Below are 22,281 nucleotides of genomic sequence, written 5' to 3'. Positions count from 1 at the left end.
TTATGGAGGGGTTAAAAAGTCCACGTCAGCTGCAGGCTCGTTTGTGGCTGACAAGTCCGATGCGGGACAGGCAGACACGATTGCAGCGGTTGCAAGGGAAAATTGGTTGGTTGGGGTTGGGTGTTGGGTTTTTCCTCCTTTGCCTTTTGTCAGTGAGGTGGGCTCTGCGGTCTTCTTCAAAGGAGGTTGCTGCCCGCCAAACTGTGAGGCGCCAAGATGCACGGTTTGAGGCGTTATCAGCCCACTGGCGGTGGTCAATGTGGCAGGCACCAAGAGATTTCTTTAGGCAGTCCTTGTACCTTTTCTTTGGTGCATCTCTGTCACGGTGGCCAGTGGAGAGCTCGCCATATAACACGATCTTGGGAAGGCGATGGTCCTCCATTCTGGAGACGTGACCCATCCAGCGCAGCTGGATCTTCAGCAGCGTGGACTCGATGCTGTCGACCTCTGCCATCTCGAGTACTTCGACGTTAGGGGTGTAAGCGCTCCAATGGATGTTGAGGATGGAGCGGAGACAACGCTGGTGGAAGCGTTCTAGGAGCCGTAGGTGGTCTTTATACAGTGGCATTAACTGGCATTAACTGGGATTGCTTTAGAGTAAGTGGCTTGGATGGGATGACATTTGTCAATTTCATCCAGGAAGGGCTTTTAAATCAGTTTTCAGAGAATCCCACATAGGAGAGACCCGTATTTTAGGGAATGAGAATGGGCAAGTGATGGAAGAGTCTTTGGAAGAACCCTTTGTGAACAATGACCACAATTCAATAAGTTTTAAGGTAGCCATGGAAAAGCTAAATGATGTTTGCCACTTTGAAATATATCACTGCAAATGATATACATTTTTAAAAGGTCATGAAAAACAACTATAATCTGAAATTGAGAAACAGATCAGCAGAAAGCATTAAGCTCAGAATGGTGCCAGTCTGAACTGGGATTAGGGATTTTGTTTCTGATACAGTAGTTCCCTGGCTTTTCCAAGCTTTTAATACCTTTGCAAGCTGGCATTAAAAAAATGTATTATGTCAACCTGGAAATTAGAAGATAGCCTGAGAATACAACAATGGTATAGAGAAATGAATAAATGTATTCCATTGGAAAAAATAACATATCATTTAAGAAATAACATCACAGTATTCAAACAAATTTGGGAGCGTTACATGGAACACAATAGAGAAGTCCTACTGCGGACCTCCACTGCCTAAAATGACAGGAGAAGACGAAATGAACTGACCCAGTGTGTAAAAGTAGAAGACACTATTTTCTTGTTTATTTTCATTGTGTGACGACATTGTTTAATGGGTTTAATGTATCATATAGGTTGAACGTTGAGTGAGTGGGGAGGGGGGGTGAAGGAGGGAGGGAAAAGGGGAGAAAATGACACTGTGTATATTCAAGAGGGAAATGTTTGTGTATATTTTGGTCAGTATGGTTCATAGTGTGAAAAATAAAAAATTAAAAAAAAACTGAGCTGGGTGCAGAAAAGTAGTTAAACAGGAAAGTCTGCAGACGCTGGGTTGTAGTGTTATATCTTTATTGTTGTCCAGCACTTTTGTGTATTGAAGGAAAGCAATAGTTTTATGCTGGACCAGACAATCAAATCAAGGACCATCGAGGAAAGTTGCACCATTGGATTAAACAAAATGGTATAAAAATGACCACAGAGGAGCCTGATTGATTCAACACCCAGCTGATTTAGGGACAGCATAGGATTTAGTGCAATGCTCTTACAATGCCAGCAACTGGCTACCTGTAAGGAGTTTGTACTTTGACTTCATGACCAGGTGCTCTGGTTTCCTTTCATGTTCCAAAGATGTACGGAGATTATAGGTTATTTAGTCATTTGGGTATATTTAGGCGGTGTGGGCTTGAGGCTGTATCTCAAAAAAAATTTTTTAAAGAAACAAACTTCCAACCATTTCTAGTGTGGCCAACGAAAACTACCCATTTCCGAATGGTCCTCACATAAAATTGATATGGAGAGAAAGAAGATTGGTATGCATTTATGGGCTGCTTGTTTCAAGCTCAAAGATATTCAAAAAAGCTCCCCTTGCTAAATGATACCATCATTAATGTCGTGAAATGTTGTGAACAAAGGCGTTTATTTGTGCAAAGCCTAATCCCACAATAGCAATAGGACCCGGCTAAATCTGCAGCCAGATACAGGGACTTTGTCCCAGGTCCAGGTACACGGTTATGAACCGGGATCAGCAGCTTGGGGATGGTACAATCATTAACGTTTCCAACAAAGGATATACACCCATCTACAGGGCAGTTTCTTGGTTCTCTGTTCCAGGGAAAGTCATTGCCAAGGTCTTCTTCAACCATTCCTCCTAGTGTCCAGAGCTGCTCCTGTATCAATGTGTAGCTTGTCCACATAGATACACGGTGGGCGTGACTTTAAGCAACTCCAAAAAAATGCATGAAACATCACTGGACAACATACATAATTTTTCTTGGGTTTTTATTAACACTGTTTACTCCTCCAAAAGACCATAGGAACATACACAGGAACATAAGAAGTAGGAACAGGAGTAGGCCAAAAATGGCCCACCGAGCCTGCTCCGCCATTCAATACGATCATAGGAGCAAAAGTGGACCGTTTGGCCCAACAAGTCCACTCCACTATTCCATTTAGGGTTGAAAAGAATTTCTCCCACAGATCACATTTTGGGTTGAAACTCTTCATTAGACTGAGAGGGGATAGCGCCAATATGATAAGGACAGTGGGAAGCCCATTCTCAGTCTTGACAAAAGGTTGTAACCCTTTAACCATTCTTTTGAACCTAGTGATGCTGTTCAACCCACTGAGTGTCTCCAGCAGTCCTTTTTTTTGCTCCAGATTTCAGCATCTGCAGTCTCTCGCATGACCCCCCCACCCCACCCCCACCAGCCCAGTTCCCACTTTGGCTTCATCAGTCGTCTCAGGACCCAGACAACTGGAATAGGAGCCATTCTCGAACCCATGAAGCATGCCAATCTACAGCTAGGTGGAGGGTATAATTAAAAAAAAACCCACTGGAACTAAAGCCCAAAACATCGGTCACCTATTACTTCCTACGAAAGCTGAGCCGCAATCGATGAAAAGCAGCCGGGATTGCTGTGGACAAGTTGATCCAGAACTGACTGGAAAGCCAGTGAGATTGCAACTGCTGCGGAGCGATTGTGGTGATTAGTAAATTGCAGTGGGTTCAGACCTTTGCTCGATCCGAGTTAATTCTGGCCATGACCAACCCCACAAAGCATTTAATCACAGTAGATGTAAGGGCTACTGGCCGATAGTCATTGAGGCAGCTCACTCTGCTCTTCTCAGGCACTGGTATAATTAATGCCTCCAGCACATAGCATTTAACCCCAGCACTGAAAATATTAACTGTTGGTTGAAAATACCAAGGCACAGTAATTTGGAACAGAGAAGGATGATATAAAAGATGGGAATTTCCAGAAGAAATTATTCCAAGCTGAAAAAAGTCACGAGGCAAAACCAAACTGATATAAACCTGGCAAGATTTGAAAAAACAAGGTCAAAAGAAAAGAATGAAAATATATCAACTTTTCCGAGCTGTTGTACCGTGAAGTTAACAATCCAGTTTATTAGCACAGGACTGCATTGTGAATATGCCTGCTGCTGCCAGAACACATTTCGGGTTAGAAGGTTGCCGTACAAATTCACTTACAAGATGAGAATTTTATGTGCCTATTTGGGCCGATAGTACAGTAAAAGTCCAAAAATCCAGATGCCAGAATCCCGGACTACCTTCTCGAAAACTCGGCCTTTGCGGCGTGAGCAAGTGCCACAGATGCATAACGGCAACAAGCGACCACGCGAAAGTCACGGAAATGTAAAAAAAAGTTTTTTTTTCTATTTTGTATTATTATATGAAAAAAATGTTTTACTAGTAAACTATCAAAATTTACTTATTTATTCTTCTTGAATTAGAATTTTAGAAATGCTGCCCGAGAACTGGAAAATCCGACTGACCTAATCCCCGAGCAGTCTGGATTTTTGGACTTTTACTGTATTTATTTTCACACCCCCCCCCCCCCACCCAAAATGTTTCCTTCTCAAAATTGCAGAGTAAACACGACCTTTCTTATCTATCTCTGAGGATGCTCTTAGTTGGAGAATTGATTCAAAACTCATTGCAACAGGAGGTGGCCATTCAACCCTTGAGTTGTGGTGTAATCTGATTTGTAACATAGCTGATCTTTCCCTCATTTATCCATCCATTTAGTTAACCGCCTTTATTCTCCATGATTAAAAAAAAACTGCTGCAGTTCTGAAAATATCAATTCTGCTCAGCATCCACAGCCTCTTGAAGGAAGGAGATACAAACTTAGTTCAATACTCCCTAATAGCTTTGTCCTAATTTTGAAGCTGCAATTGATTTGAAATGGATTACTTTAGAAATCCCCGTGGATTGTCACCTTGTCGTGGTGGAGAAGCTTGTGTGGTCCTGTGATCCTGAGAGCGATGCTGTCTGGAGCTATGTTCTTGATAGGATCACCCAAGGTGGTAAGGTCGAGGGTGAGGTCCCAGACAGAGAATAATCCAACCAAGTCCTCAACTGTGGAATAGACCGATGAAGTTACTCTGAACTCAATGGCTGTGAAGGTGGACGAAGGCTGCGACAAATCCATCAGCTCGAATCGTCAAGGTTTTCATGCCATTGGAATTAGTTGATTGATTTGTGAAGTATCATGTGCTTCTTGGAGTGCAACATTAAGTACACGTTAAACAAATGCACGCATAGGCGCCTTCGCTCTGGGGATCAACAGAACAAAGGCCATCATCCTTGACTACGGGGGATAGCCATGACGACAAAGAATTTAGAAATGTTCAAGACAGGAAGAAGAGTACTAGGCAAGCTGCAAAGCACATCAGAATCATTGCTCTTTTTAATTTATAAATTTAGCTTGATGCTCAGTTTCACGATTATTCAAAAATTCCTCCCCTCAACAACCTGCTCCTGACAAATCCTTCAATTGTAATTTTTCTTCCTACCAGGCATCCATCTAGCAACATTTTGATCATTGTTTTTGGTGACTATAATTCAAAATGAAGATGAACAGGTCCACTTGCAAGCTCATGCAGAAATGTATATGCTACAAACATGATACTGGAGAAATTCACTAGGTCAAACAGTGTACTTTATGTAGCAAAGATAAAGAGATATAGCTAATGTTTAAATCGATTCAGACTCAAACCTGAAACGTTGGTTTTGTATCTTTATCTTTGCTATATAAGGGTCACGGTCTGACCTGCTGAGTTTCTCCAGCGTCGTGTTTTTACTTCAACCACGGTGTCGTAAAACTCTCATGCTTTCCTTCTGTACAGGCAAGGATTCGTGCACGTGAAACCTCCCACTTCCCCCACGTACTCCATGTTATTACATTCATTTAAACATTGTTCTATCCATTGGTGTTATCTGGGAGCTCTTTGGATTTGACTCAGAGTATCTGGATGAAAATTATCTATTTAAAACTCTATTCAGCCAGCATCAGGCTGAGTAAGTAGGCTGAAGCCTAAGGGCTCGGAAGATAAGGGGACCCATCGCAACCACTGGCACACCAATGTGACCACTTGCTAATATGGGCTCGCGTTAGTCCTGGAACCACCCATCAATCAAGGCTCCAAAATGTGAAACCAGACTCAGGAAACCTAGGGTGCTTGGTCTTTTGAAAAGTGACTGGGGCGAACATCGCAGAACACCAAACAGTGCAGAATTGCCCCATGGGGAGTATGCACCTTATCTCCACTGAAGGAGCTGAAGGCGCAGTTGCGACTCGGAAGTGACTTCAGGATGATGCGCACTTTTCTCCAACATCCTGACTCTGGGTGGGTGAAGCCAGTGACTGTGGGCTAGAGCCGGTGCCACACCGTTGCCGGGGTGACATGTGCGGTGGTTCCTGGGAGGTGGAGGCATGAAGATTTGCGGCATGTGCGTGGAGGGAGCTCCGAAATACCACATCCAACCTGTCACCTGCATTAGTAATGGGAAGGGGGTGCGGCCAGTGATGTTTGACCTGTAGCTGGGACTGCTAATTGAGAGGCCAGTACCAAGTGGCACCTGGGTGGCCAGGCTCTCACTGGGGAGCAAGGGGTGGCGGGGACAGCCTTGGCCTGTGGTAGAGCAAGGTGGTGGGGTGGGTGGGGAGCCTTACTAAAGCTCAGCCTTGGGCCTGGGTGGTAGGTAGTTAATCCGCTACTGGGCTAGGTGACAGGTTACCTAACTGGAGCCTGCAACCTCTGGTCAAAACGTACTGAGTCAACCCTCAGGGAAAATATCCACATATCCTCAAGGATGAATGAAGAAAACAAGATATGTATCGATATTATACCCATCCCATAATGCACAGAAACACAACACAGATGCGGATACAAAGAAAGCTCCAGCAAGTAATTCAGATCTCACCCATTTTTGAAATAAATGACGTGCGCTCGCTGAAGTCCTGTTTCCAGGAAAAATCCCAATTCCTGCTCTTGGAATGCTGAACCAGGCTTCGGACTTCTGTTTTGAATATTAGTGTTCAACACCTGGCTCGTAAAACAAGAACAATGTTATTTTTAAACAATGTCTCAAAATGATTAAGTAACAAATTATTCAAACCTCTCCAAACATAAAACATAAACGAATGAGGGTAATCAAAATGAATTTAGCTAAAGAGAACAAATGATGGGTTTGAACGGAGACTATAGTAAAAATATTTCATTCTAAAAGTTCTAAGATATTCCGCACAAAGTAATGTGCCATATTCCTGCATTCGTCTCCAAATCTCATTTTGAAAAGTGATCTGATCTCTTCGTTCAAAATGATCTCTGTACTGTTTTATTCAGCTGTATTTATGGGTAGACTTGCTGGATAGTACACCAAATCAATCGTTGACAATAAAAGTAATCTTGCAAATAACAGCACAAAGTGGAATTGTTTCTAGAAATGTATGCTGTAAACTAAATGGAGGTCAATTTCATTTTAACAATAATTTCTACCTCAAAACTATGTCCAAGAGTGAATAAATAATTAAGTTGATAAGATCATATGTAGAAATGAAAGTGTTTGAAATTCGAGAGCAAGAGAGAGAGACAGATAGGGAGAGAGGGAAAGAAACTGAGCTTCACGACCACAAATTGGAGGGTCAACACCCGATATTCTGTCTGCGTACTCTCCATCCAGATGGCATTAACGTTGACTTTTCTTAGTTTCTATTAAACCCCTCTCCTAAGTCTCTATCTTTTCCTGTCTCTCTGGCTCCTCAGCCCATTCCATCTCCATTCAGAGCTCCCTCTCCCCAATCACCTCAGCTTTTTTTCTCTTCTACCTTCCCACCTGTATCCACCTATGATCTCTTGCCTGTTAAGTGTTCTCCTCCCTCTTCTCGTCTTTCCCCCCTTTTTGCTTATACCTCGAAGAAAGGCTCAGGTCCGAAACATCAGTTACTCCTGCACTTTTGTGCGTTGCATGTCAAATGACCATTTGTGCACACTTCATGTTAAATGGCAGTGGCCTTCCACCAAACCAAAGCATTGAGGGACAGCACCTTTTGTCTACGAGTTACTGCCATCATTGTGCCTGCCACATTGACCACCGCCAGTGGGCTGATAACGCCTCAAACCGTGCATCTTGGCGCCTCACAGTTTGGCGGGCAGCAACCTCCTTTGAAGAAGACCGCAGAGCCCACCTCACTGACAAAAGGCAAAGGAGGAAAAACCCAACACCCAACCCCAACCAACCAATTTTCCCTTGCAACCGCTGCAATCGTGTCTGCCTGTCCCGCATCGGACTTGTCAGCCACAAACGAGCCTGCAGCTGACGTGGACTTTTTACCCCCTCCATAAATCTTCGTCCGCGAAGCCAAGCCAAAGAAGACTGCCATCAGGGCTCAATCATACGTTTACGATTGCCTTTTCTGACCCTTACTATTCCCAAAATGTTACGTATGTCTCCCTTTTGGCAGAACCAAAACACTGGTTAACATTCAGGTATGGCTGATAAGAATAAAGTAACATTCTCTTTGCAGGATGAGAGTTCAAGCTTATTGTCATCTGACTGTATCGACAACCCCATGAAACAGCCTTCTCCTGTCCACTGTGCAGAACAGTGCAAACACACATACACGTATAAATATGTACATATATTAAAATAAATATACTTGATAAACAGTAGAGTCACGGTGAGATGTTTTATACACAAATACAATGTACAGATGACTTGAAATTCTTACTTGCTGAAGCCACACAGGTACACAAGATATACCAACAACAAGAGCACAAATTAAATAACCACAATATTTCAAGACGGAAAAAGAGAATAAATATAAAAGGAGTGATTAATTAGTCCAGCAAAATTCCGTTATCTAGAATTCAAGTAACCGGCAAGGAAAATAGTGGAAAATAAATACCTGTAGGTAAAAAAAAAACAAGTTTAAAATCGGTGCGCTTTGGTGTCAGATCACCAATTGTGCAACAGGCAATCTCAAGCAACCAGAAAATTATTTTATTTGGCATCTATCAATCCACATAGGTGCCAGATACCAGGGGTTTTTTCTTCTTCTTTGGCTTGGCTTCGCGGACGAAGATTTATGGAGGGGGTAAAAGTCCACATCAGCTGCAGGCTCGTTTGTGGCTGACAAGTCCGATGTACTCACAATTACAGATAGTTTAAGAGAGAAACAAGGTTTCAATAGTGCAGGTGGATCATTTGTTGGCCCTGGATTAGTTTATGGTTAGGGTAGTAGGAGAAGGTTCAAGAGCATATAACAATTTACAGCACAGAAATGGGCCAAGTTCGGCCCTACTAGTCTGTGCCGAACACCTTCTCCCACCTAGTCCCACTGATCCGCATTTGGCCCATAACCCTCCACACCTCTCCCTTCCATATACCTATCCAACCTTTCTTTGAATATTAATATCGATCTTGCTTCTACCACCACTGCTGGAAGTTCATTCCATACCCCCACCACCCTCTGCGTGAAGAAAGTTCCCCTCATGCTTCCCCTAAACATTTCCCCTTTTACTCTCAATCCATGCCCTCTTGTTTGAATCTCCCTCCCTCTCAGTGGAAAACGCCTATCCACATCGACTCTATCTTTCCCCCTTATAATTTTGAATACCTCTAACCCCTTGACCTTCTACGCTCCAGGGAATAAAGTCCCAGCCTGTTCAACCTTTCTCTGCATGATACCTATTGATATAATATTTTTCTTGAACTTGGGGGTGCCAGACTTTTAGGTTTTTGCATCTTCAGCACAGTGTAAGGCAAAGAGCCCATCCAACAAGGGAAACTAATCCCATCTCTCTGACGTTCGATGGGCAATGCCATGGTCAATCGCCCACCACCAACATTCAGCCTAAAATGAGATAGAATCGCTGTGGGTGGAAAGGCAGGCCAGAGGCAGAGCTTCTGTGCAAAGTGAATGCCACTACAGCATCTTCCCACGAATTCTTTAGCAATATCTCACAAGCATGTGACCACCACAAACTGGTCAATACAGGCTATTGAGACATGGTAACCTCCACATCGTACACGATCCAACCTGCAAATATATTGCTTTTCTTTCACTGTCAATGTGTGAAAATCCTGAAGCCCCCAACCTGTGTTAGAGAGTATGACCCAGGGTTTCACATCAGAACTTCAGCATTTCTAGTATTTTCTGCTTTTAATTCAGTTTAAGAGAGTACTTTCACCACAAAGACTCCAAAACCATATACTATATACTGTACACTTTCTTAATCGTCAAATTTTTGGACCAAATTTTCTGATCAAATTTGGGGGGGAGGGGGGTTGACAATTACACAGGTCATACTTTTGACCGCATTGTTCAAGGCATCGGGAACTCGGATGGGGTGACTGGATAGTGAGTCTGTTTTCAGGACATCAGGAGTTCAGATGGGTAGGCGGCTGGGACAAGGATCCATGCTCGGGAGCTCCGGCCAGGACGAGGATCCATGGTCAAGGCGTTGGTAGCTCGGATGGGTGGGCAGCCGAGGCTTTGGGAGCTCAGATGGGCAGTTGGCCAGGTGCGAGGATTCGCAGTCTGGGCATCGGGTGCAAAGGTGGTTGGGCGGCCGAGGTGAGGGTCTGTGGTCGGGGCGTCGGGAGCTCAGATGGGCAGGTGGCTGGGGCAAGGATCTGCAGTCGGTGGTGATGGGGGGGGGGGGGGGGTTTGGAGCAATGGTGGGCGGGCGGTCGACACCAAAAAGGGGAGGGGATGGACTTTTACACAGGTCATATGGAAAACACCCAATTTTTGGCCCAAAACAAGGGAGGATGGGGACACCAACTAATTCACGGTATTGACGATTACGAGTATATATGGTTGTTCAAAATGTCAGTCAGTTTACTATCACCTTTTCAATGGCAATTAGGGATAGGCAATAAATATTGGCTTTGACAGTGACCTTTGTATCCATCAAATGAATACTAAAAGCATTTTAAATCCAGGTCAATTATAATATTCACAGGCAGTAACAAATTATTATGGCTGGAAGTGATTCGGTCTTTGAGTCGGTGGAATACATAGATATAAAAAGCAATTACATTTAAAGTATGTAGCCAGTAGTTTGTACACTAAGCACGATGATCACAGATTGAGAACACTAATAACGCTCTCCAGCGATTCACTAGATTGGCCTATATTGCAATTTTTTTTTAAACAAACTTACCAAAATGTATTCTCATATTTCTATGTGCATGTGCAAATGACACACAGACTGACAGGAGACTGCACGAGTTTGCCCATTTAATCCTTACGATAAGATAAGAGGCCAAATGAGTGGTTCTGTCCCTAAGTATATTTGCCGCCTGCTTAATGCAAAACTTGAATTTTCGTCTGCACATTAAATCTCAAAAGTAAATAGAAACTAAAATTTTAGAAATAAATCTGCAGGGATCATCTGCTGTGGGGTCCTCGACATTGGAGAGACTGGACACAGCTGGGAGACAGTCTCACTGAGCACTTTTGCTCTCTCTGCTTCAATAACTGGGTTCTCCCAGTGGCCAACCATTTTAATTCCAAACCAACATGTCCATCCACCATTTTAATTCCACACCAACATGTCCATCCACCATTTTAATTCCACACTAACATGTCCATCCACCATTTTAATTCCACACCAACATGTCCATCCACTATTTTAATTCCACACCAACATGTCCATCCACCATTTCAATTCCGTACCAACATGTCCATCCACCATTTTGTGCACTATCAAATCAAAGTTACTCACAACTTGGAGGAACAACACCTAATATTCCGTCTGGACACTCTCCAACCAGAGGGCATCAACATCGACTGCTCCAGTTTCCATTAAACCCCTCCCCCTAGTCTCTCTCATTTACCCTATCCCTCTGTCTCCATTCCTCCAGCTCCCCACCCCCTCTCCTCATCACTTCTCAGCTTTATTCTCTTCTACCTATTTTCACCTAGACCTCTACCTGTTAGCTGTGCTCCTCCCACATCCCTCCTGCTCTCCTCTCCTCCCACAGCCTTTTTATTCATGAGACTGTCTGCTTTTTGCAGAAGGGCCCAGGCCTGAAACCTTTACCTCCTATAGCTGCTGCATGACCTGCTGAGTTTCTCCAGCACTTTTGTATATTGTAGAGTAATATTAAAAGGAAATATGCATTTGGCGAGGCCTAATAACGATACAACATACACTGTGAACAGTGGGGATGTAGGGGGTGTTGAGAAACAATGGGACTTTGGGGTACGTCCAAAGATTCCTAAAGATGGCACTGCAGGTAGAAAGGGTGGTGAGGAGGGATAAAGAAAGCTGGCCTTGATAAGCTGGTGTATAGAATGTGAGAGCATGGAGGTTGCATGGTGTATATGGTGCAGTGCAGGTCTGTGAAGGAAGAACATGATGGCAAATAGGTTGGCATAGAACTACTAGTTCGTTGCCTGGGAAGGAGTGCGTCAGTCGTAGAAGTGAAAGATTGACAGAGAGAATGAGAGGAGAGAAAGAGGAAGGGAGGGGGAGAAGGAGGGAGGAAGGGAGAAAGAGGGAAGAAGAAAGGGAGAGGGGGAGACAGAGGGGAGGGTGAAGAAAGGGAGAGGGGGAAAGGGAAGGGAGTGGGAAGAAAGGGAGAGAGGGGGAGGGTCAGGAGGGGAGGAAGAGAAGGAGGGAGGAAGGAGGGAGAAAAGAGGGAGAGGGAGGAAGAAGGGGGAGGGGAGAATTCCTTGGAGTAGTTGAGTAGGAACGATAAAGATATACAAAATTATGATGTCCATAAAATGGAGAGACAGGAAAAACATCCCCATAAAATGGAGAGACAGGATAAACATCCCCATAAAATGGAGAGGTTATTTGCTAATGGTGAGGATTAGATAGGAGTCAACGATTTCATTTTCACCATGAGATTGCAAACAGTTCTGCTGGCAACACCTGATGGGCTAAATGGCCTCATTCTGTCTATGAACAGATACGAACATAATAGTATTATGAAAATGGAGAGGGGTCAGGAATGGTGCATATATCTGTGATGCACTGATGTATTAGGGAACTTCAAACAAATCTTCTACAATTCATTATAAGCATTAGGGTGGTACAGTTAGAGCAGCGGTTAGAATAATGCTGTTAGAGCGCCAGCGATCTGACATAGGTTCAAATCCCAAGCCCTATGCATGGAGTTTGCATATTTTCCCCATATCTGTGTGTTTTCCTCCCACTGTTCAAAGTTAATTGGATGCAATTGGGCGGCACGGATCCTGTTACCGTACTGTACAACTAAATTTAAATTATATAACAGAGAAGGAATTCCAAAGGAAAGGTGGCCATTTTTATCCAGCCTCTGAAACAATGGCTGGGAAAATGGAATGAACAACAGAATGCGAATCTCAAATAAATTCTGGGGGGAAAAAATGAATGCCTTCCATTACCTTGCAAATCCTTGATATACTGTACCGGTGAGAGCCATACCATTTCAAGGTAGTTTGTAGTACAACATCAGTCGGAAGCAGTTTATAACCATTATTTTATGTTGTCCCACGGTAGGTTCTGGCTTCTTAACAATGTACTCTAGCAGACAAAATTTACACCACATTTACAGATTTCAAGGGCTGAGTTACTCTTTGTGAAAGCCTAACATTGAGAGTAAAGGAAAGAGTGTGCATTGTTTCAGTCAATGGCTGACATTTGAAGTGCCTCGCCTGTGACTTGGTGTAGCTCTCCATTCAGGAGATCTGAGCAATAAATCGGAGTCAGTTTTCCAGTGTACAACTGTTTACAGATACTGCACCAAGGCCCACCCAGTCTGCCCTCTGAGCTGCACACTCGAAAGATACCACAGCACTTAAAACATTCTGCTGGAGGGGCCCAGCAGGTCGAGCAGCATTAGTAGGGAGAAAAAAAATGGCTGTTTCTCCAAAGCTGTGGGTTGCAGATGGGTTGCAGAGAGAAGGGTGGTGCATGCTCACGAACATGTTCTAAGTCAAGCTCACAAACCTCTGCAGTTTCTTGTGACCTTGGGCAGAGCAGTTCCGCATCACACAGAGATGCACCCTGATCGGGTGCTTCCAACGGTGCACCTGTAGAAATTGCTAAGGGATGCTGGTGACATACCAAATTTCCTCAGGCTTCTGAGCGGCGCTGGTGAGCTTTCTTGACTATTGCATCGACGATGGTGGACCAGGACAAGTCGCTGGAGATGTTTACCCCGAGGAACTTCATGCTGTCTGCTATCTTCACCTCAGCAGATTGGGGAATGAGCTCTGGAAGTCTGTAACCAGCTCCTTGGTCTTGTTGACACTGAGGGAGAACTGGATGTCCTGGCACCTAGCCACAAGTCCTTCTATCGCTTTTCTGTCCTCCTTTACTTCATCACTGTTAGAGCTCCTGCCTATGAAGGCAACATACAGCCCGGGTCTGTGTTTATATTTTCCCCGAGTCTCTTCCATTTGCTCTGTTACAGCAAATTAGGAAATTTTCTCTTCATAAAACACTGCAGCACAGTACAGGCCGCCCAGCCTCGATATTGTGCCAATCTATATATTCCTACAAACTAATCTTTTTTTTAACCTCGTAACCCTCTGTTTTCTTTTCATCCATGTGCCTATCTAAGAGTCCCTTAAATGCCCCTAATGTTTTACCCTCCACCACCATCGATGGCAAGGCATTCCAGGCACCCACAACTTTCTGTGTAAAAAAAACTTACCCTTGATGTCTCCCCTAAAGTTTCCTCTCTTCACTTTGTTCAGATGTCCTCTGGTGTTTGCCGCTTCTTTCCTCTTGTGTTTATATAGTGTCATTAGCCACAGAGTCCTGCAGCGCAGAAGCAGGCCCTTCAGCCCACCACATCTACCAACCTTTTTGTCTCTCTACATTTGACTTCCCTGGGAGCATCTCCTTCTGTGCTTTTATCTACCTTGATCTTAAACGATATTCATATTCTAAGCACTATACAGTTAAAAAGTTTCTCCTCACTTCTTTATAATGGATTCATAGTAGCATAGAGAAAAAAACTGAAGTGAACACAGATGGAATAGTACCTCACAGAAAGCTCAGACACACCATTAAGTTCAACAGATTAATGTCAGCATTTCCCAACACAAACCCTTACCCACAGTAATTCATATGGCCCTGGAAGCAAATCCTTTTGCACTTTCTCCATGATAAGACAATATCATGTGCAGAAGCAGGCCATTCAGCCCATAGTCTTCTCCACCAGTCGATCATGATCTGATCCATTTTCCGCTTCAGCCCAACTCCCCTGCCTTCTCCCCATAAGACTTGATACCCTGACTATTCAGATACCTATCAATCTTGGCAATTTCATACATCCAATGACTTGCCCGTCGTAGAAAATTCCAGAGGTTCACCACTCTGTGGGTAAAGAAATTCCTCCGCATCTTTGTTGTAAATGGGTGCCGAGACACCCCTTTCATGAGAAACAACAAGGCTACTACCTGCCTTGCTACTAAATCTATCCATGCTATTCAGCAACATTATTCCGTTTGCCAGCATGAAAGGCATTCTATTTTCATGGCAAAATAGAAGTCTTCCTGTAAACTGCACTTACATATTTTAACGATGGAGAGTACTTCTGTAAGTAGAAGCAGAATCTAAGCCAAAATTTATGGTCAAGTTCAAATTTTATGGAAAAACAAAACCAAACATACTTAGAAATATCCACCCCATCAAATTGAACTATTGCCAACACACTGCCACTATGGAATGCAAATCAGGTCCGTTGGGATAAACATAATTACTGTGGGGCAAAAAAATTAAAAACCACATCAGTTCATGACTTCATGTTTGAAATACCTATTTTTACATACACAAGAAATGAAATTAATGATCTCCTTGCCTTTTGAAGAGCTCCAGACAATCTCACCAATAAATCACTGTAATTAGCCCCGTAGACTACTGCAGTATTAACTCAGGCAGAGAGCAGTGTGTAATACAGGTACTTGGAACAATACCATTTAAATCCATGACTGTTGAGTGTCCATGTTTTTTCCAAAAGAAATCATAGCAGATTGTATGTAGCTCCTCAGTGCTTTAATTCAAATGGACAGCTTCTATCTGGTTCTATGAAACTGGGGACAACTCCTGTCGTTTCACACCCTTTTGATGGAATTACAAAGCAATCTATGAAAGTCTGGCGCAGCAATGGGGTGAATAACATTTCAGTGTCGCTAACTAGGAGGTGTTCATTAACCAGGAGACCAGGGAAAATCCCTTTACTAATTGGTACGATGGAGATGTTACAAAATGTATTCTGCGACTTTTTTGTTGTATAAAAAAAAACAGCCACTTAACTTCTCGTTCATTAAGCTTAGAGACAAAGAATAGGCAATGCCTTAGTTTTAAAACAGTGACCTCCCCTGGGATCTAGATTCATCCACAAAAAGAAACCTCTTCAAATCCTCCTCCGGATTTTATATTTTTCAGTCATGTTCTCTCTCACTCTTCCAAACTCCAGCGGATATGATAACACTCTGACATGTTTCATCTTCTAATTCATCTCCCTGAACTTTTCATTTGATCTTTAATGGTGGGACACATTAACCCTGCAAGTTAATTCCATGATATTGTCTATTTAATGTCAGCGTGAAAAGGAATTTAAATCTTGTGCGTGAGAAAGTGAAATGACTTCCTTGGCAGTACAGCTAGCGTAGCGGTTAGCGCAATGCTGTTACAATCCCGTGTTGTCCATAAGGAATTTGCATGTTCTCCCCGTTGCTAATGGTGAGGATTAGATAGGAGTCAACGATTTCATTTTCACCATTAGCCTGGATTCCTTCCAGGTGCTCCGGTTTCCTCCCACCCTTCAAAATGTACTGGGTTGTAGGTCAATTGGGTGTTATTGGGCTGAATGGGCTCAAGGGCTGAAAGGGCCTGTTACTGTGCTGTATATCTAACTTTAAAATGAACTCTTAACACCTTTAAGAATTGGAGCCTTTGGTTGCAATTTAACAAACTACAGTTTAGGCCTCTCTTGGAGTAATGTATACTGTTGAGACATTACGGGAAGGATATGATTGCATTGGAGAGATTGCAGAGAAGATTCAGCAGGGAATGTTGCTTGGATTGGAGGACTTACAGGGAGAGATTACAGGTATCAAAAACAAGAGGGCATAGGTTTAAGGTGAGAAGGAGTTGTAAAGGAAATCTGAGAGAAAAGTTTCTTTTAACAGAGAGATTGAAATTTGGAAGGCATTGCTTGAGGAATTGAGGGCATCAGATACAATAACTCAGTTCAAGAGACTCTTAGTAGGCAGGGCATAAAGATCTGGGCTAATACAGGCAAATGGGATAGGAATAGGGTCAGCATGGGCATGCTGGGCCAAAGGACCTGTTTCTGTACTTTTTGACTATGATTGATGCTCTTTTAGGAAGGCAGGTGCGGTTAAAAGGAGGATAAATATGAGAAATATTGAAGAAATTACATTCTGCAAGTTGACTTTAAGATTAAATAGAAATGCATGTGAGGAGGATTAATTTAAAAATGTATTCTAAAACTTCCATTAGAGCATTATAAAACAGACATTAAATATAAAAAAATGAGATGGAACTTCTATTATGCTGCCAGCTGAGTCGAAACACTGTGGAGACATTGTTCTGATTAGAATATTACCGCTGACAAGGAAAGGTACCATGTGGCAAAATTATTTTAAAGAATTATTAAAAATAATTCTGAAAAATCCTAATAGTAGATGGTCAATTTTGCATGATTCATGTCTCCTTTGGTTTAGCAGATCACCACTGCTCACCAACACTACCAAAGCACAATCAAGCGATGGTTCAGTTTATGGGCACCACTTAACCACTTAAGAGTCCAGTCTCTTGTAATTTGACCAAATCAAATTTATTTTTCTTTAATATACAAAATAAATGACAGCAGAGAAAGAAAAACAAAGAAATAGTTGTGAAACTGATGGCGGCCAACACGATCATGGGCATCAGTCTTCATCGAGGACATCTGCAAGAGGCGTTGTTTTAAGAAAACACCCTCTATCTTCATCGAGGACATCTGCAAGAGGCGTTGTTTTAAGAAAACACCCTTTATCTTCATGGAGGACATCTGCAAGTTGCGTTGTTTTAAGAAAACACCCTCTATCCTCAAAGACCCTCACTATCCAGGCCATGCCCTCTTCTCACTGCTACCATCGGGGAGGAGGTACAAGAACTTGAAGTTGAACACCCGGCAGCACAAAAAAGTTTCTTGCCCCCCGCCACAGATTTCTGAACCGGCAATGAACCTCAGATACTACCTCACTTTCTCTTCACTTTGCACTATTTATTGTTTTTTTAAGTAATTTACAGCAATATGTACATCGTTAACGCTGCCACAAAACCATGATTTTGAAGACAATAACTTCTGATTCTATTGTGAATGCAAGTCAAATTTACTTGTCGTATTAGCACAACACAATGATTTAATGTGCTGCTCAATGCTGCTTCTAACTATCAGGTTTCTGTGACGACTTGGTTAAAATCTTGATGTCGTAGATAGAGCCATCCGTATACCTTCGGCTGAAGAGACTCTGTAATCCTATTTTTTAAACCACCACCATTCATCAAATTGATCCTTTATTCATCAACACCAACACATTTGTAATGCGCAGCAGAGATGATTCTTAATTGTCAAGAGACTAAACTATATTAAACTATCCTCTCCTGAGCCAGGGGAGCAAATGCAATATCCCAAATGAAACAAGAATGAAATGAGCTAACCCACTATAAATCTGGTTCAAAAACCAAGATCCAGTATAATTCCGGTCGATGCATTTAGCAACTCTTTTCTGGTTTTGTGGGAAACATGTAAAGAGTAAATTAACATTCAGCTTTCATTAGTAAGCATCTCCAGCTACGTCTATTAACAGATCAAGGTCATGTAAATAAGGATTTCTCCCCCAAGCACCATTTCCAAAACCTCCACTCCTATAAAATTCAAGTCGAACAAATCAGCAAGGGGAAACACTGGTGCAATGTTTAAAGCTCAGAGGCCGCAGGCAACTCGAGAATAGCAGGCTGGAAGCCTGGACAGAGTGAACAGAGGAAGTATTTCAGATGACATCAGCCAAAACTAGAGCGAGCATCAACATTCCCACCTCTTGAGCAGTGAAAATCATTAACATCGAGAAATGGCTCTTGCATGACATCAAAGTTCAGATTCACTGCCGGAGGACACACATGACATTACACAACCCTGAGATTTTTTTCCTGTGGCCAAGACAGAATAATTGCTTACTCGTAGGAAGTTTAAGGCAGAGGGAGAAAAGTGCATTGTCACCATCACTTAAACAAGTCCTTTCACTCAACCTGAGAAAAACCAGTTAATCCACTATGGCAGTGAAAAGATACGTTACAATATAAAGCTGACCACATTATAGTCGAAAAGGTGGAATGTATTTTTCTGCAATGATGCAATTGTAAGTAATTGGTAAATAACTGCTGTAAATAAGGAAAACCTTTTTTTTCTGGTTAACGCCTGGGTGACATCAGCTTTATTAGCTTTCCCACTTCTCTCAGTCATCACACACCCACTCGCACAATCTCCCAATTAGCTCTCAATCCTCTATTCTCTTAGGTCCACTCCAGGCACCATCAAACCCAGTAACAGCTGTTGTACCATCGAAGCATCTCTACCACACTCGGACTGAGTGCCAGCTCCAGTCTTGCACATTATTCCATACCCAGCTACCCCGACCACAGCAGATATTAAAACCTTCTCCAACAGCCTCTACTCTAGAAACCCACAAGCCTTCTCTGTTATTTTTGCTCACCGTATTCCCATTCAAAGCAACAGTGCTTCTGGCATAACTGCAGGGCAATGCATTTCAGATCCCAAACACTCCTGGCAGCTGACAAAATTAGCTTCAATTGCAGGGTCAACACTCAGAACATCGACTGATCTGCACTCATCACGGTCGTTGTCTGATCACCTGAATGCTACAAATATATCCTGAAATGCAATGAAATACAGGCTAACTGTTCCAAAATAAATCTGAAAATCGGGCATTCTTTAGTATCGTCAATTCCTCCAGTCGCAGTGATACTGCAACAGAAACTTATTTAATTGTTCTCTCTTTAAAGACGACTATTTTTGCTAAAAGAATATACTTGTATCTCAACAGGGTTCCCGATCAGTTGTTGTTGCTTTATAAACATCACACTCTTTACGCCATTTTTAGATGTATTTAAAACAGATATTGATAGGTTCTCGATTAGCCAGGGCATCAAAGGTTATGGGGAGAAGGCCTGGCAATGGAGCTCAGTTGGAAAATGGATCAGCTCATGATTGAATAGTGGGGTAGACTTGATGGGCCGCATGGCCTCTTCTGCCAGTACCTCTTATGGTCTTAAGTCAATCAATACAAAATGATAGAAATGCCACATATGTTAACACTTTCACGTGGGACTGAAATGGTGAACATACACTGACAGACATCAAATGAACTCCGGGCAAAAGGTTAAGAGACTTTGGCAAATGCCCCACCGTGATCGTTCATTCTGACTTCTTTCTTTTGCAATACTTCCAATGCCATGCTCCATATATCCTGGACTTCATTTAATTCTTCTGAATATAGGATAGACTCCAATTTCTCCATCACAGCTGCAGCGAGGAGGAGGACTTCCATGTCAGATCATCAGAGATGTCCCCCTTCTTCCAGCAACATTGCTTTCCCTCTACCACCATTAACTCAACTCTCCCCTCTGCCCCCACATGCAATAAGAATAGGATTCCTCTTGTCCCCAACTACCACCCCACCAGGCTTCGCATTTAACACATCCTCTTCCACCCTTTCTGCCACCTACTACATGATCCTTATTAGGCTCATATTCCCCTTTCCGCCTGCCCGCCTTCCATAGGATACACTCCCTCCATGACTCCTTTGTCCACTCCCTTGAGACCTGCTCCCGTGACCACAGGAAATGCTCCACATGTCCACATCACTTCCCTCACCACCATTCGGGGCCCCAAATAGCTTTTCCAAGTAAAGCAACATTTCACTTGTGAATCTGCAGGGGTCATCTATGGCATCTAGTGCTCCTGTTGTGGTCTTCTCTACATTGGAGAGACTGGGAGATGGCTTTGTTGAGCACCTCAGCTCTGACTGCTGCAGTAGCATGGATCTTCCAGTGGCCACCCATTTCAATTCTCCATCCCATTCGTTTGCTGAGATGTCTGACCATGGTTTCATACACTGCCAGATTGAGACCACCTGCAAATTGGAGGAACAACACCTCTTCTTCTGATTGGACATTCTCCAACTGGATGGCATTAATATTGACCTCTCTGGCTTTCGTTAAACATCCTCTCTCCCCCCCCCATTCTTCCCCTGTCACCTTTCCCTATGTCTGTCTCTATTTTTCCGAATGTGTTCGCAATACCATCGAGGACAAAACAGTCCACGTATTCTGCTTAGAGGTCAGTGACTAGTGGAGTTCCGGAGGGATATGTTCTGGGACCCTCGGTCTTTGTGATTTTTATAAGTAACATGAATGAAGAAGTAGAGGGATGGGCCAGTAAGTTTGCTGATAGGTGTGGAGGTGTTGTGGATAGCATTGAAGGTTTTCGTAGGTTACAACAGGATAAAAACAGGATTCAGAGTTGGGCAGTAAAATGGCAAATCGAAAGTGGTAGATGGAGTTCAATCCAGATAGGTGTGAGGTGATGCAATTTTGGAGAGTACATTGTTAATGGTAGGATGCGCAACAGTGGGGAGGAACAGAGGGACATTGGGGTCTAAGTCCATAGATCTCGCAAGGTTTCCACGCAGGTTGATAGGACAGTAAAGAAAGCTTACGATATGCTGAACTTCATTAGTCAGGGGATTGAGTTCAGGAGTTGTGAGGTAATGTTGTAGCTCTATAAATCTCTGGTGAGACCACACTTAGTTCTCGTCACCTCACTACAGGAAGGATGTGGAAGCTATGGAGAGGGTGCAGAGGAGATTTACCAGGATGGTGCCTGGATTGTAAAATATGCTTTATGAGGCAAGGTTAGTAGAGTTAGGGGTTTTCTCTTTGGAGCAAAGAAGAATGAGAGGTGACTTAATAGAGGTCTACAAGATTATGAGAAGCATAAATAAGGAAGAGAGCCAGTATCTTTTTCCCAGGGCAGAGGTAGCAAACATCAGAGGACATCTGTACAAAGTGAAGGGAGGAAAGTTTCAAGGAGACAGTGCATGGAATGTATTGCCGGGGGTGGGGATGGAGGCTGGAACAATAGGGGCATTTAAGAGACTCTTAGGCACATGGCTGCAAGAAAAATATATGATGATGATGTAGGGTTTTGTGTTTTTTAGTAGGTGTACATAGGTTAGTACAACATCATGGGCCGAAGGGCCTGTACTGTGCTGCAATGTTCTATGTTCTATTTGTTAACTGGCACATTATCCATCTCCATTAACACTTCCTCCTTCCCTTTTCATCAACTTTGCAAAATTTTCTCAACAACATCAGAAATCCATTAAGCCTACCTTCGAGACAAAAGGTAGCAGAAATAAGGGAAACTCTCAACCTTTTCCTATCCAATTTACCTAGCACATTGACTTATAAACACAGATCAAATCCCTAGAGTTGCTCATCTATCAACAGTTCAAGAAAGGAAGTGGGGATTAAGATAAAAGGTCAATTTTTGGCCAGGATGCACACAATGGGCATGTTGTAAATGTCTAGGATTCTTTGAAGGCAACTCACGAGCATCTTCTCAACAGCAATTAGGAATGAACGATAAGTAATGGCCACATCGATAACATTGACATCTCATACATATATAAATAAAACCAGTACAGCCTTGAGTATCAATCACTCGTCTCTTGGGTAAAATGGAC

The 22,281-nt window shown here is 42.9% G+C and overlaps 1 protein-coding gene across 5 annotated transcripts in view; it reads right to left on the bottom strand.

The window, feature by feature from the left end:
- ttc7b (tetratricopeptide repeat domain 7B) overlaps positions 1-22,281 on the bottom strand; it is a 408,001-nt gene that overhangs the window by 310,016 nt on the left and 75,704 nt on the right. For all 5 annotated transcript variants that reach the window (XR_011351037.1, XM_069915898.1, XM_069915899.1 and 2 more), the window contains exon 4: positions 6,414-6,535. Coding sequence is in view for 4 of the 5 variants with exons in the window: in XM_069915898.1 (XP_069771999.1) it covers positions 6,414-6,535 (122 nt within the window). In the remaining variant the exon portion in view is untranslated. The remainder of the gene's footprint in view (positions 1-6,413; positions 6,536-22,281) is intronic.

Source organism: Narcine bancroftii, chromosome 2 (genome assembly GCF_036971445.1).
Source record: "Narcine bancroftii isolate sNarBan1 chromosome 2, sNarBan1.hap1, whole genome shotgun sequence".
NCBI lineage: Eukaryota > Metazoa > Chordata > Chondrichthyes > Torpediniformes > Narcinidae > Narcine > Narcine bancroftii.
This window is presented reverse-complemented; position numbering and strand designations above follow the sequence as displayed.